Genomic DNA, 15,598 nt, shown 5'->3' with positions numbered 1-15,598 from the left:
TGCTCACAGAGTGAGTTCTAGGATGGACCATGCCTCCGAGCACACAATCCCTGCTGGAATTCCCCTAGGATGGGCCAACTCCAAACCATACTCTACCTAGGCCTAAATCACCCAATCTGATCCCAAGTGTACAGCCTGCATGTACATACCCATCTTTATTGTTAAAGAAACTAACTAAAGCAAACAGATTCGACGTTACATCTGCCATGATTTCCTACAGTCCCCTAGAATGCCTGGATATTGCAGCACACATGAGATACACCCTACAAGACCGATAAAGCACTGTACACTAGTACAATTAAATGCTTTAACAGAGTAACTGTCATTAGTAATTGTTTGAAGTCTTTTTAATGAAAAGACATTTAATTTTAATTTAGGGGATTTTGAGTACCCAACAACAGACTGTATAGCCTACAGCCTTCAAAAGGGATAATGTCCATAGGTTTATTACAATACATAGAGGAGCCAAAAGCAGTAATTGAGAACATGGAATGGTATTATTGTAGGCTGGTTTCCACTCAACATACCCAGACAGGGTCTTCCAACTCCCTGGGATCGATACCCTCTTGGACATACGCAATGGTAGCTCCCTCGTGTATTCTCACAAATCTGGTTGTACCTGCAGTGATGGGTACCATCTTTGCATTCGTCAATATCTAAAGGGAACAGAGGTAATTAGTCGTAGTCGTGTTTTTCTGAAGCCCTGGTTTTCTCTTTCTAAATATAGAGAACAGAGTTACACCAGGGAGGGATCTGGTCCTGTATTCACAAAATAGCTGATCGTGGTGGACATAATACATTTCTCATCTATGACAATAAGATTGGATATCAGTCTGCACCAGCTGTGTGACAGATGGTGGTGGGTCTGGATTATACTGGGAATGGAGATGGACGTAAGCAATCTTTCAGCTGAGTTGCATCTATATAATTCAATCTTTTTATAAATTTCCAGATGATTATTACCAGGTTTTTAATCTTACCAAATCCAAAACACTGAGGTGGAAATCTGCCTCCCCCTGGTGTCAGTTGGGGATTTGACAAGGCCCCTTCCATTCGTTATGATTAAAGGCACCCTGATAAGCAACAGGGACTTGTAATCTCTCTATAAAAACCTTAAAAATATATTCAGGAAGAACAGGTACATTCTGCAGGATGTTCATATATAAATCCAAAAGGGGCACAGTATCCCAGCCTCCAACACTCACATGAATTTTCTAGGACTAAGAGTGAAGGGGGAGGGGAGAGAAAAGGAAATTCAGGGGTCCAACCACTGTTTTTCCTCAAAAAAAGAGAAGAGCAACAAACACATCCTTCAGCCATTTGTCCACAGGGGGGCAATGAAAGCCTGTGGGTGACAGAAAGTCTTGCCACTTGTAACATGTCCCTCACTAATTAACATGAATTCTCACCAAGAAATCACAGTGTATGCATGCCCTTGAACCAAGGGAAGTCAGTGCTGCTGGGTGCGCAGCACCTTTGAAATGTAGGCCATTTCTTTAGGTGGCTAGAGTATTTTGAGGAACCAATTTTTGGAAAATATTAGCCATGCCCTTTGTTTTAGAATCATTATATGGTAAATAAACCAATGTACCCACCAATGCATGTTCCGTTTTCTGCTTTGGTCATTCCATTTGGACACAGGTCAATGCACTTATAACCACCACGTGTGTTCTTGCAGTGCTGATCTGGTCTGCATACATTCTGCCTGCATTCATTTACATCTTAATTTAAAAAAAAAGAATTTAAATTACTAACTGATTTTCTTATGCTCTATTCCCAAAGGCCAAGACAACCCCAATTTAATTACACTAGCTAAGTACCTTTGGGTACGTCTTCACTACCCACCGTATCGGCGGGTAGCAATCGATTTATCCGGGATCGATATATCGTGTCTCGTTAAGACGCGATATATCGATCCCCGAACGCGCTCACCATCGACTCCGGAACTCCACCAGCGCGAGCGGCGGTAGCGCAGTCAACGGGGGAGTCGCGGCCGTCAATCCCGCGCCATGTGGACCCCAGGTAATTCGATCTAAGATACTTTGACTTCAGCAAGTTACGTATCTTAGATCGATCCCCCCCCCAGTGTAGACCAGCCCTTTGAAAATGTGTGTATACAGTCTGTATGTGTGTATCAAGCACATTTGACAGTTTCCCTTGCACTCTGCCCATTAATCCATTTCCACGTGTGTGCAAGCCCACACAAAAAATGTTAAAGCTTGCTTCCCGTGATTTAGAAAGGGATCCAACAAAGCAGGGGATTCTTTGTTTTTGCATATACCATAAATCTTCTATAGGGAATTTCATTTGAATCATGTTAACACATTACATTGAAATCCATTCCCCTGACTCTATAGTTCATTTCATACCCATGCATTTTCTGCCTTTTAGCTGATATCCTGGGTCACAGCCACAGTGGAAACTTCCTATGGTATTGAAGCAGCGCTGATGACAGGAGTTGAACTCTTGGCATTCATTAACATCTGTTGAATAATGCAAAGCCTTAAATGTTATAGCTGTGGATCTTGTAATAATTTGCAACAAATTGTGCTTTGGTATATTTCACGTTGTAGGCTCTGCTTTGATCTAAGATCTTATCCTTCTCCTTTTCACATATTGCCCTCCACAAGTAGTCAGGCAAGTGATTGTTACATGAGGAAGAACCGCACAGTGACATAGGAGTGAAAATTTCTGATATAAATACAGGAAAGTATGCTTACCTCACTACATAACAAAGGAAAACACATACTGGACTCAGCAACAAGAATGTTATTTTGTTCTGGGTAGGATTTTTCCTTTAAGAAGATGTAGACAGTAAAATGTCACTGATAAAGTGTCACTTACCAGAATGATCCAAGAACACCTCTGTATAAGTGGATATCAGGAATCAGTAGGAAGCTTATTCCCAGAGAGTCAAGACATTCTTGGGAAAGTTACTTACAAACATGGCTTAAATAAAAGTAGTGTCAGTTCATTAGCACTAAGGTCAGAGTGCTGCACACCTTGACAGCTCAATCCATCAGATGTTCTTCTAAAGCCAATTCCACACCTAACCACACAACGATAGGAGCCAATGATATTCTCACATTCCTGAGCAGCATGACAGGTATGTCCACCTAATGCACATTCATCAATATCTACAATAAAGTGCAAACAATAAAAAATTTGTTCAGTAAATGAAAATATTTTGCACCTTAGGAAATAATAAACCATTCTGGTATAACGTATGAATGCCATCAGTACATTTTATGTTCTTATGTTAGTGGCAAAAAGTCTTGTGTCCAGTCTGTGCATGTCATTTGAAGTCTGGCTTACCCTGACACGTTCTTCCATCTGCTGATATAGTGAGGCCCCTGGGGCAGGAGCAGTAATAGGTTCCTATAGCATTATGACATGCATGAGAACAAGGGTTTCGCACTGCACATTCATCTTCATCTAAAAAATAAAAGTGAACAATTTTACAAGAACCTATGGGATTCCATTTGTGTCTCAGTGATAGAACAGGACAAGACTCTCCCTGGCCTTTCTATGGGTTCACAGAGGGTACAAAGTGTTTTCTCCCTCTTTATGCTCTTGTACAATGGCCAGGGACAGCAAGCTGACCCCACGCTCACTGTAGGGTTCTACCTGTCATATAATCCCTTGTAGGATACCCCTGAAAGTAAAGCATCTCTATATTACTCCCAAATCAGGCCAGCATGCTAATCACATAAGGCCTGGTTCTTCCTTGTGTTGCACCTGTTTGACTTTAGTGAAAGCCAATTAAATTCAGTAAAGCTACACTGGAGTATACTGCAGCAGAGAATCAGGCCCACTGTATATTAGGAAGCCAGTCAAGACAATTGACATGGTTTGAATTGATCTGTGCAGCAGAAAACAACAGCCTTAAAAAGTTTCCGTTCAAGTCAAATGTTTCTTAAAGGTCTCTTTGTATTTCTTTAGAGTTTGACATCTTCACTGGAATCTGAAGGAGTGAAAAGTATGTGTATGTAGTAGATATTTGTTGTTCAAGTTAAGATTCTATTTTTAAGAGACAGTTTCACTTACAAAGATAGGGTCTGATATTGTTGTCCATTTGGCATTCTGCTTGAGTTAGATCTATAGGACTGAGCAGTTAAATTTTAAAAGTGATTCATACTCTGTATGTATCGCATTCAATAACATGGTACAAAAGCAACCTGTGTGCTGTGTATTTGATTATATTTTTGTGTTCGTTTTCATTTCCTTACCTGAACAGTAGGGCCCAGTAGAGTTCAGACCAAACCCAGCAGGACACTGATTGCTATGGTCTCCTATGGGGCAAAGGAAGCCAACCATTACCAGTAATGAAAAAATATGACCATCTCATGGCTTTGAGAAGATTAAAATATTGCAGCCTAATAATTGGCTAACCAAGTAATTTCAGTCAGTGGCACAGTCTACACTTTAAAGCTGAATATAAACTTGGCATTGTGGGACTCCACTGTATTTCACTGATTTCCCATAGTGAGTTGTTCAGTGAAGGCATGGTTTGAAGACAACAGGATTGCACAGGTTCATCTGGGGGCACAACTTGGTCTGCAGTTGTTCTATTACAAGCAGTAGTGCATGAAACAGAAAGCCCCAAACTGACTTTCAAATCTCGGGGTAAGTTGGGGGCTGGTAGTTAGGAAAAAAACATCTTTTACTTTGGCAAATGAAATAACTGTGATCTAAAAATAGTGAGACAGTTTAAATAAATCCCCCCCCCCCAACCTTTCTCCCCAGCAATGACATTTTTACAAAGTCCTTTTTAAAGATAAAACCACACCTAAAAGTTCTACTTTTTTAATAGGCCTAAAGTGTAATTTATGAGTGCACAGGGCCTTATGCTGGCCACTTACATTGAATGAATTTAACCCTTTCTATTTGCAGCACTGTTGCTAAAATTAGTTTTTGTTCCCTTTTTTTTTTATTTTTTTACATTGCGGATTTTTAGTCTTTCAGGTGAACCTTTAGGATAATATAGCAATAGCCCATTATTTCACAGAGTGTCTTTCTGGGCCTCATTCATCATTGCCCTGCACTTTGTATAGTCATTTACATCAGTGCGAAGTGGGTGTACCATGCTACCTGTTCAGGATGGAAGTATTTTACACTCACTTTGCACTGATGTAAATGATTATACAAGGTGCAAGGCAATGGGCCACTTTATCTCTCTCGTTCACTCTTGTATTATATAGGTTTTGTGTGGTTTCTCGTATTACTATCACCAGCATTTATCGTGCATCTTTTACTACGTTGCCTGCACTCTACCTATATTAATCCCTCTCCACCAGGATTTCTAATATTCTGAACCTCTGAGAAGCTTTTAAATAACTGCCATTAAAAAATAACCTGCTAGAAAAAGTTCCCTCTCCTCCTCTTCCTGCTCTTGGCCTGAAGCACAGAGTGGGCTACAGCCAGCACTGGAGCAGTACAGGTTAAAGGCTGTACTGATGATCCACCAGGACTACAGATGAGTCACTATTCTCTAGCTTTACTAGGCTTGTTTCTAGCCATCTATTGTCACATCTGCTCTTAAAAATGCAGGTAATTCCAAACAAGAGCCAATAAAGCCTATATATACTGCACCACATCATTTGTGTTTTCTGTACATTCCAATATTTTACAGAAAAACAATTTTAGGAATGATTTAGAGGCTCTTAACCAAACTTTTCTCTTTCCGTTTTTCAAAATGGCAGTTTGAAGCTGTTCAGAGTATAAGTAGTCCCAGCAAAAGTGGATGGGGGGCGGGGGGGAAGTGCAGGAGTGGAAATCAGAAGTATAAAATAAATACATAGCTATATAATAAATTGAAAGTGACATCAACATCAACATGTGCCATCAACATGTGTATATGTGTACCAAAATAATCTGAACATCTCAATGCTCATAGCCTCCTCTTCCAAGATCATACTCTACTGTGGAGGATATTCTATTCTCCTGGTATTCTTCATTCATATTATCTTTTTATTTTGAAGTAAGCCTTACTCTAAATTGGATAAATTTTCCATTAATAAAGAGTCAAACAATACCTTTTGCAATGGAAGCATGGATTCTAAAAGCTAGTGTTTCTTCTAGTGGGTTGTACTCTGTTGCAATAGAGGAAGCCCGGAGTGTTTCCAGCAGGAATGGCATTTTTCCTCGAGTGTGATCATAGGTAATGGTGTGGTTCCATGTATATGGTACACTAATTCCATCTATGGTGAAGAGCCGCGTAGAGTAGGCATACAGTCGTCCAGGGCCAGTCTGAATATAGTCTTCCGTGTAATCCTGAAATACACATCACAAATCCAGATCTTGGTACCAGCAACTGGATTCTCTGGCTCAGCTAGTTTACTGCAAAAGAGGTTTTTTGTTTTTAAATAGCATGAGATGTATCTAGAGAAAGGTGCTTTTTAAAAAGCTGGACAAATTGTACTGCAAATGGCACATGGCTATTTAGCTTCAGTTACTATAACTGTTGAATTTTAATGGCTCCAACTATATGTCCCTATTATTAGTAAGGAAATAACTGTAGTAACTGAGATGCCACAGTCTAGTAGCAATTGGTGGATCCTGACTTTAATGATGGTGGCTGTATGACCATATTTCCAACTCCCATCCCTACACACACCCTGACAACCATAAAAGGTCCTGATTGGTTTGATAACAAGACCTTTTATGGTCTGAAGTGCTACTAGCAACCACGCAATATTTATTATTTAATAATCTAGGAAGTTTACTAGAAACGATAAGCTAACTAAACAATTTACTGCAGAAGTATTACACCACAGTAAGGAAACTTTTATAAATATTTGGTGGCGCTGCACATTGATTGTTCCAAAACGTCAAAAAAATCAAAATATCCTTATTTACTATACCCAATATTTATATATTTGGATTGGTTATCCACCAACAAGCACATGCAGATGTTACATTTATAATTTAAAAAAAAAAACATTCTTTCAGGATAAAAACCAGTTATCAAATCCATGATACATAATTAAACCCTCGATCCCTATTGTTAATCCAAGCAAAATCTTCCATGGCTTGATCAAGCAGTTAAGACTTGAAGTGTTAAATAGTGACTTTTGTGGGATGATGGAGTGAAGGGGTTCCAGAGGTGTGGAATGCCCTGTCACTAGCCATGAATAGTGCAGCCAATGAGTAGTAGTAGACCTCTTTCAACAGGATGAAACTAACAGACAAGGCAGTGAGATTATAACCTCTTGCTTTGAAGACTGCAAGACAAACCAGTCTGTATCTGATCATTTTGGGGGGGAAAGTATGGGAAAGTCCTCATGTTTAGAAAAAGCTGATTCTGTAAGAAAAGTGAGGCAAGTCAGAGTAATTAGACTGCTCACCATTATGGACAACTCCATGGGACAAGACATTAATGCTATGGCACAGAAAAAGGTCTTCCTTACCTCTGCCACAGCCACATTATAGAAAGATTAAATCATCGAGATTTTATGCAACCTGACACAGCATGTTTTCTGCAGCCACAGCTCTAGCCTCCATCCTTGCAGATGACCTGTGACAGAAACCTTTGAGGACATTGTGAAGGTAGGGAATGCATAGATGCCAGACTGTCAGTGTTCGTGGCTAACAAGTTGTGAATAATACTCTACAAAAACTTTGCCAGGGTTGTGCGAAATGGAGGACTAGCATCACCCTTAGAAAGGTCTAGAACTTAACGTGGCCAATCAGCCTTTTGCGCAAGATAAAACAGGCCATCCACCTGACAGCAGTAAACCCTCACCCCATCTTGGAGGAGGGGGTGATCTGATCATGATAAAAAACTTACCTTCACATGTCCAAGCCAATCATAAAAATAAGTCAGAATACTATAACATAGCTTATGCTACTGTTGATGGCTGTATTAAAATATGTCAGATAAGAAAAATATAAAACTGAAGCAAGAGTGCAGAGATGTCATTTTTGCTAGCAATTTTACCTTCACACTAACATCAGCTGAGGACTGTAGCTGCAGAACATAGCCACTCACTACCACATCCAGCAGTAATGCTCCATCTGAATCCATACCACGGGCAATATGAGTCATTCGCAAAATCTCTCCTGTGAATTTTAACACACATTGATTTGTAACCTATCATGATTTGTGATTTATGTTAACTGCACAGTATTTGAATTAGGTCCATGTTGAACCATGTTAATTTATGTTAACATGTCATTCTTGTGTTTAACCACTACTTTGCCCTATATTAATCCTCAGATTCAAACTAGGAAAAGTGAGGCTATAAAACCTCATGTTCAGCTAGTTATCCAGAACATGCTGCTGTGAACAAACATAACTATGGTAAATGATACACCTCTACCCCGATATAACGTGACCCGATATAACACGAATTTGGATATAACGCGGTAAAGCAGCACTTGGGGGGGGGGGCTGCGCACGGCGGATCAAAGCAAGTTTCACCTATAACATGGTACGATTTTTTGGCTCCCGAGGACAGCGTTATATCAGGGTAGAGGTGTATTTATTAAGCAATTCAACCTTGTATTAGGCTTGTCACATACAAATAGAGATTGTGTCCCATTGTTAACTAACCAGTTGCAAACTCCACTTGAGTCTCCCTCTTGAAGATTGCGTTGGTGAGAGTAAATCCATTCACTGCTTCTCCAATTTCCTTTGCAGCTGCCCAATAAATAGGATTTAGAATGGAAACTAGCTTCCTCATTGCTGTACCTAAAGAGAAATACCATACTTCTTTAAAAATGCCCTTTGTGTGCTCCTCCTTTCTCTTGATGTAAAGAGAATGTAAATATAATAGAAGACCTCCACCTCCCTCCTGCCTATGAAAAATTGAAGCCAATTCCTTAAAATCTTGGATGGTGCCTTAATGAAAGGAAACTGAAAATTGACAAACCTAAGGAAGATTCCTTTGTTTACTTATAACTCAAGGAAGCAAGCTGACTTACCAAGACTCCGAGGGACATTTGTGATCTTTGCTTGTATTATTCTAGTGTCAGAGTCAGGGCTATCTGTTACTGTGGAATTCAGGAAAGCAATTCCAAATTCAACATCATTAATATTTCCAATAACACTTCCTCTGGCACGTGGAGGCCCACCTGTTGGGGGAAGTGGAAAAACACCCCATGTGTGAAAACTCAATTTTGAAAGAAAAATATTCAAGACTAGCACTGAGTGCTCTGAGAGAACACAAAGTTCTCTATATGCATGTGGACTTACATTTTATGGAATGTTTATTCATATAATATTAATAATCATAGCACCTCATATCCATAAGGATACCAGGACCATTTTTAAATGTAAGCTGATGTATAAATTATGACAAAGGGATTACTTTATGGACCACTGAAATGCAGCCACTTCTGGGTAAAAAGCAACAATTGTTGAACAGTGCAAACTGGTGCTACACAACAGGTTACGGCAGGTAAGAAAGTTCAACTAAACAACTGAAACTACTGGGGAATTCAGGCAGGCGGAATGTAATTATTTGGCCAGGACACTGGAGTGTATTAGTCATACCAGATGTCAAGCAAGACTTGTGTGTGTTCCCACTCTGTTTTAGAAAACAACAACTGACAAAACAGAACATATTGGCAAAGAGAGACGTGTTTTCTAATTTTTTTAAAATGTATTAATATTATTAAATAGAACTTTTCACTAGTATAGTACCCTTATTTTGAGGATGCATAAGTGATTTTCCCATATCACTTTCAGATTTACTCTCACAGTATCATACATCTAGAACAGTGGTTCTAAATCGTTTCACTATTGTGCACTATTTTTTAAACTAGAGATAAGAGCTGATTGAATTAACCATTGCAAACATAGCTCCATTTGCTGTTTATGAACCATTTGGAAACTAGCCTGCATTTGTGCAAATATATTTATTTCTTGATAGCTCAGGTGAACAATTTTCAGTTTTACACCTTGTTCAGTGTGACTATTATTTATTCACTTTTCATGTGATATGACTGGCTGCCTAAGTTGCATGGTATTTTTTTTTTCAACAATGCAATCATGGAGCAGAGACCTTTTAAACACTGCGGGTTTTGAGTTTAATTGATCAAAAGTGCCTCTGGAAATTCCTCTTGAAAACTATCAAATGCTTCAGCATATAACAGCATTCAGCTGACTACAGTTTGCCAGTGAATGGTTACCAGATTCTATGTAAATGCTATGACATGTCTGGAGAAAGGATATGCTGAATGGACAGGCTTACTCATTACTGAAAGATTTATAAATAATAAACTAGGCGTTTTTTGGTTCATTTGCTTTGGTGTTCAGTCTCTGCAATAACATACCTGGACATGCTTGGATGTTACACCTGGAAAGCTGTGAAGAGTCTCCTGGGCAAGGACGTCCACCATTTGAGGGGGCTGGATTAGTGCACAGTCGTGTTCGGGTCTGCTCCCCTCCTCCACAAGAAGCAGAGCATCCGATCCAAGCTTGCCATGTTCCCCAGTTTCCATCCACTATAAACAAGGATGGAACGTTGAAACAAGTGGCTTTTTGTAGCAGATATTTCAGATTACATACAGACAGGAGCGGCGCCAGGGTTTTTGCCGCCCTAGGCAGCAGCACTCCTCCTCTGAGCATTCGGCGGCAGGGGTCCTTCCGCTCTGCGTCTTCGGGGCACTTCGGTGGCGGGTCCCGGAGCGAGTTAAGGACCCGCCGCTGAATTTCCGCCGAAGACCCAGAGCGGAAGGACCCCCTGCTGCCGAATTTCCGCTGAGGGCGGCAAAATGCCGCCCCCACAAATCCTGCCGCCCTAGGCAACCGCCTAGGGTTGCCTAGTGGAAGCACCAGCCCTGCATACAGAACAGTGAATTACACTTCAAATATAAATTCCACGTTGATAAAGCTGACATCTTTAAAAATAATCAAACAGCTACAAGGATGGCATACCATTTTCAATGATAGTTCTGTAGGCAGGGTTGCTGCCCCAAAAAGTACAATACCTTTGAGATTGTTCATGCCCATATATCAGCCTTACTCAAAAGAAAGAGGACTTTTCAGGGAATGTTTCCAGTGCAATGGATGAGGATTTAGCAGGGAGATATGTGACTAAATCCCCATGCATCATACAGATAATATACCCCTCATAACTAGCCAAGAAAATTATATGCACAATATGGGGCGGCCCTTGCCACCACTTCTATGGCTACAGAGTCCCCCTGCCAGTGGAATACACCATGGCTCTTCTGTGCAAAGAGTGGGCACAGGCTGGATTTGGGAGTCCTCTTATGCCGCAGTGCAGGCAGGTTGCAGCGAGAGAATCTGCTGCCTGGACTCCCAACCCAGACCAAGAGAATGCTGGAGACAGAGACTGCTTGTAGCCTCCATTTGTGAGCTGAGCACTGAATCCATGGATCTGGCTCTATAACAATAGAAGACGTTAATGAGCAGAGGTGAAGAGCTCAGACTGAGTCCCATTCAAAACTGGCTCAGTTAGGTAGCAACTGAATGCTGTTGTCACCTGACAGCTGTTTGGTTGCCTTGTGTAAAAAGAACTAGTGGTCTCAGACCTGATCTTAGTGAGCAGGTGTCCACATTCAAAATCTACTGTCATCCTTGCTGGCAGTCTCACTAGAAACTCCAAATATTTGACCGGGGCTTGGAGACTGAACTACCCTCTTAATCCTAGAGGTGGTCAGGGATGAAGCACATTGACGGTCACTGAAGGGGAATAATGAGCAAAAGAGGGTCTTCCACCTGTGGGGCCAAGAACTGGCATTTCTCACAAGTGCTAACATTCACATGGACCAAAGAGATCATTATAACCAATTAAACTAAAACAATACCAGATGGGTGCCACACAGAAGGAAAATACATTAATCATCAATAAAAATCAAATATTTTTAGATCTGTTGTTAATCATGGCACAATTGAATCCAATCCATTTCTGGATTATTGTTGTAAATACTGATCTGAGCCAAGATACCCCCATGGACTTGATAACAGGTTTCAAATCACGGGGCTTGACTGGTAATTCAATGGAACTCAGTGGGGTTGAGCAGGGTATAGAACTGATGAAATAAGAGGAGCATTAGGCCATATAAGGCTGCTTGGTAAAAAGACATGTTTTAGCTATCCAGGAGAAAGCATCTAGATTTGGTTTTGGTTTTATTAGATGTACTGACTTTGCTCCTGGAATACATTATAAAAGGTCACTGGTATCCTCTGTAAAATGTCATTAGTGTGAGAATTAAGAATTGTTGGGGGTATGAAGGGTTTCATTTTCACAAGCTACTTGTCTTTTGATTGTTATTTCCCTGGTTTATATAAAATATAACCCCTTAAAGGGAGAATCATTTTAGTGTGACAGACACTTTATTTTTTTAATAAGAACCCAGTCAGACTGCATTAGATCTTTCTACGAAGTTGGACATAATTACAGAACTTTTTTCTTTCCTGCTTGCATAGTATATACATTTTGGTCTCTGAAGAACGTTAGAGGAGGTTTATTTATTGCCTTCTGTTACCATAGAAGCTCACCAGGGCATAAGTCAGTGTTACATCTCTGTATCTGCGTGTCAGCCCCTGCACATGCTCTTCCACCATTGACAGGGCGAGGATTGTCACAGGTCCGATATCTCCTCATCTGGCCTCCATTGCATGTTCGGCTGCAAGTTCCCCAACCATTCCATGGACCCCAGTTGCCATGAACTGGAAATTTTAAATAAAAGTCTTTACATACACTCTGCTTAATGGCAGCAGATATGGAATCAACGAACAGTTAAACCAGAAAATATATTTTCTGAAGAGAAATTTTTCACACAATTCCAAGTTTACTGCTCTTTTAGCTAAAAAATGCGAAAGTTAAGCATCCAATTAAGTCATTTTTTTCCACTGCAGGGCTATTCCACCGAGTATATTAATGGTCCCTTGAGCCCTGTAGTTCAGTGCTTTACTACTTTAGGAAAGCATGCAGCATATAAGTCAAATATCTAATGGAGAAAGGTACTGAAAAAGGAGATTACACTGATGGTGGGTGTAAAATAGCAAGATTGTGACTTACAGATACTGCCTGCAGCTCATGGAAGCACACTGCTTCTAATGTTGCTGCAGGAGCTCATACAACAGTTACTACTGCTATGTCATTTAGCAGTGCTTACTCCCCAACTCCTGGCCTATGCAATGGTGCAACTATGCTGACTGATGAAGAGGCTGGTTGGGGATATGGATTTCCTCTCATCCCTCCTCCTTTGGGGAGTCTAGTGCAGCTTCTGATGTTCAAATCCCACTTTTCATTGCTTGGAGCAGGATTGGGTCAGTGCCCTGTGCAAGGGCACAAGGTGAGAAAGAAGGCTCTTTCCATTTCCCCCTATTACCATATACACCCTTTGAGAACCCTGTGCAGGGAGGCACAATCTAACCCACAGTCATCCCAAACACTTACTGGGGCAAGGGTCACTGTTGCAAAAGTCAATCTGTATGTCATTTCCTTCACATTTGTGCCCTCCAAACTGAGGGGCTGGGTCTGAGCAGTCCTTTGTCCTCTGCCTGGTACCTCCTCCACAGGATACAGTACAGGCACTCCAGCTGGCCCAAGCAGCCCACTTTCCATCCACTGGTTAAAAATTGATGACATTGTACAATGAAACTTTCACTTTTTAAATCATCAAATCTAGCATAATTGTATCAGCAAAATACTGCACTAAGTGTTGTGCTGAGTGACAATCCGTGCAACCCCTTGAACTACAATAGGACTGCAAGGAGTGTAACCCAGAACAGGATCTGGCCCATTACTTTTTTACTTAAATTAAAATCCACCTGTTAGCGTAATAGTTGCAGTGACTGTCCATCCACAGTGACTTCCCAAAATTCTTGTGTGCCTATAAGTAGGTCAAACAAGTAGGATACGTAATAACTGAAATCACCAACACAATAAGATGGTCAGTAGCAGTCAGTCAGTGGAGGTGCTGAGTCACCCAAAGGGAATCCTCAGCTACTCAATTAGTACAGCTTCAAGTCTCCTTTTCACCACTAAGAGGGTAGAATAGGGATTTAGCATAGGACATGGCACTGTGTGTATTCAAGATTCATAGCATTTAAGGCCAGAAGGGACAATTAGATCATGTAGTCTAACCTCCTGGATATCACAGACCATTCAATTTCACCCAATTACCCTGTATTGAACTTATATTAAGGGAGTGTTTTGAAAATTGAACCTTTCCTGTCCACGTATAGATGTGGAAGATTAATGAATAACAAAGGGTAGTTAGACCTGGTGGGAAGATCTGCAGAAATTACATGCTTAGCTGCCAAGGATTTACATACTACTTTTCCACAATGGCAAGCAACAGGAATGGAAACATAGGGAAGAGCAGGATTGGGAGGGAAGGGCTAGTTCCATATGTTACAACTGTTAACGCTTTTCATAGTGAATGTTGAGTAGGAACAAGGAACTAAATTCTGATTTTCTCAGGGATTGCAGTATTTGCCACCACAAATGGAGCAGTTATACTAGCTCTAAGTACAAACTAGGTAGAGTTGTGGGAGGAAACAAATAGGCTAGTCCTTTATTTTCTGTTTGTATCTTATGCTTCTTACCTGGACAGTGTCTCTTGTTGCAGACCTGCATCTGTGTATCAGGCCCCTCACAATATGACCCATCAAATGATGGGGGAGGGCTATTGCACAGCCTCAGTCTGGTCTGAGTACCTTTCCCACAAGTATCACTGCAAGGTCCCCATGGCAGCCAAGAGCCCCATGCACCTTCCACTGTCAAGATAGCACAAACAAAAACTACATTTAAACTACAGAACGGCTTTAACTTGAAGTTCAAAATCAAATCAAAAGAAAGCGATGTCTCTGAGAAGTATTCACAGTAAAATTATTATAACTCCATTTTCTCCATTACACACTGTCTATAAATTAAATATTCTGAATCAGCCATTGAAAAAACCTGTTCCCTGAACAACAGCTGAAACTGACCAGCAGTTTCCAGACAGATATTAATGCTTTCCTTTTTGTTTCCTTAAAACATTACTTCACCTGACCACAAACTTGGAACAACAGTGATTCTGCCAGGTGAATGAAGTAGGCTTGGGATCAGACCTGCTGGTTTCCTTTCATAAATCACTGAATCTGACAGTCTTGTAGTGGTACACAATCTCGGTGGGAAAGGGGCTTGCTAGCTGTATAGCTCATACAGCAGCCCCACTGGCTAATATACAGCAGGGACCAGCAGTTAGAACTGGTTTTAAGAACAGGAGTACTTGTGGCACCTTAGAGACTAACAAATTTATTTGAGCATAAGCTTTCGTGGGCTACAGCCCACTTCTTCGGATGCATGAATGGAACATATATTGAGGAGATATATATACACATACAGAGAGCATGAAAAGGTGGGAGTTGTCTTACCAACTCTGAGAGGCCAATTAAGTAAGAGAAAAAAAACTTTTGAAGTGATAATCAAGATAGCCCAGTACAGACAGTTTGATAAGAAGTGTGAGAATACTTACAAGGGGAGACAGATTCAATGTTTGTAATGACTCAGCCATTCCCAGTTCCTATTCAAGCCTAAGTTGATTGTATCTAGTTTGCATATCAATTCCAGCTCAGCAGTTTCTCGTTGGAGTCTGTTTTTGAAGCTTTTCTGTTGCAAAATTGCCACCC

At 40.7% G+C, this 15,598-nt stretch overlaps 1 protein-coding gene across 1 annotated transcript in view; it reads right to left on the bottom strand.

The window, feature by feature from the left end:
• Positions 1-15,598, bottom strand: part of LOC113407339 (hemicentin-1-like) — a 344,382-nt gene that overhangs the window by 18,523 nt on the left and 310,261 nt on the right. Inside the window, exons 87-100 of the mRNA XM_026655742.1 lie at positions 14,531-14,701; positions 13,377-13,547; positions 12,473-12,643; positions 10,279-10,449; positions 8,926-9,075; positions 8,555-8,692; positions 7,940-8,061; positions 6,036-6,273; positions 4,230-4,292; positions 3,316-3,435; positions 3,003-3,137; positions 2,370-2,483; positions 1,596-1,721; positions 528-656 (exon numbers count right to left, since the gene is read on the bottom strand). Coding sequence (XP_026511527.1) covers positions 528-656; positions 1,596-1,721; positions 2,370-2,483; positions 3,003-3,137; positions 3,316-3,435; positions 4,230-4,292; positions 6,036-6,273; positions 7,940-8,061; positions 8,555-8,692; positions 8,926-9,075; positions 10,279-10,449; positions 12,473-12,643; positions 13,377-13,547; positions 14,531-14,701 — 2,019 coding nt within the window. The remainder of the gene's footprint in view (positions 1-527; positions 657-1,595; positions 1,722-2,369; positions 2,484-3,002; positions 3,138-3,315; positions 3,436-4,229; positions 4,293-6,035; positions 6,274-7,939; positions 8,062-8,554; positions 8,693-8,925; positions 9,076-10,278; positions 10,450-12,472; positions 12,644-13,376; positions 13,548-14,530; positions 14,702-15,598) is intronic.

Source organism: Terrapene carolina, unplaced genomic scaffold (assembly GCF_002925995.2).
Source record: "Terrapene carolina triunguis isolate 2854851 unplaced genomic scaffold, T_m_triunguis-2.0 Scaffold211, whole genome shotgun sequence".
NCBI lineage: Eukaryota > Metazoa > Chordata > Testudines > Emydidae > Terrapene > Terrapene triunguis.
Note: the sequence above shows the minus strand (reverse complement) of the source record. Positions and strands in the feature narration are given on the sequence as shown.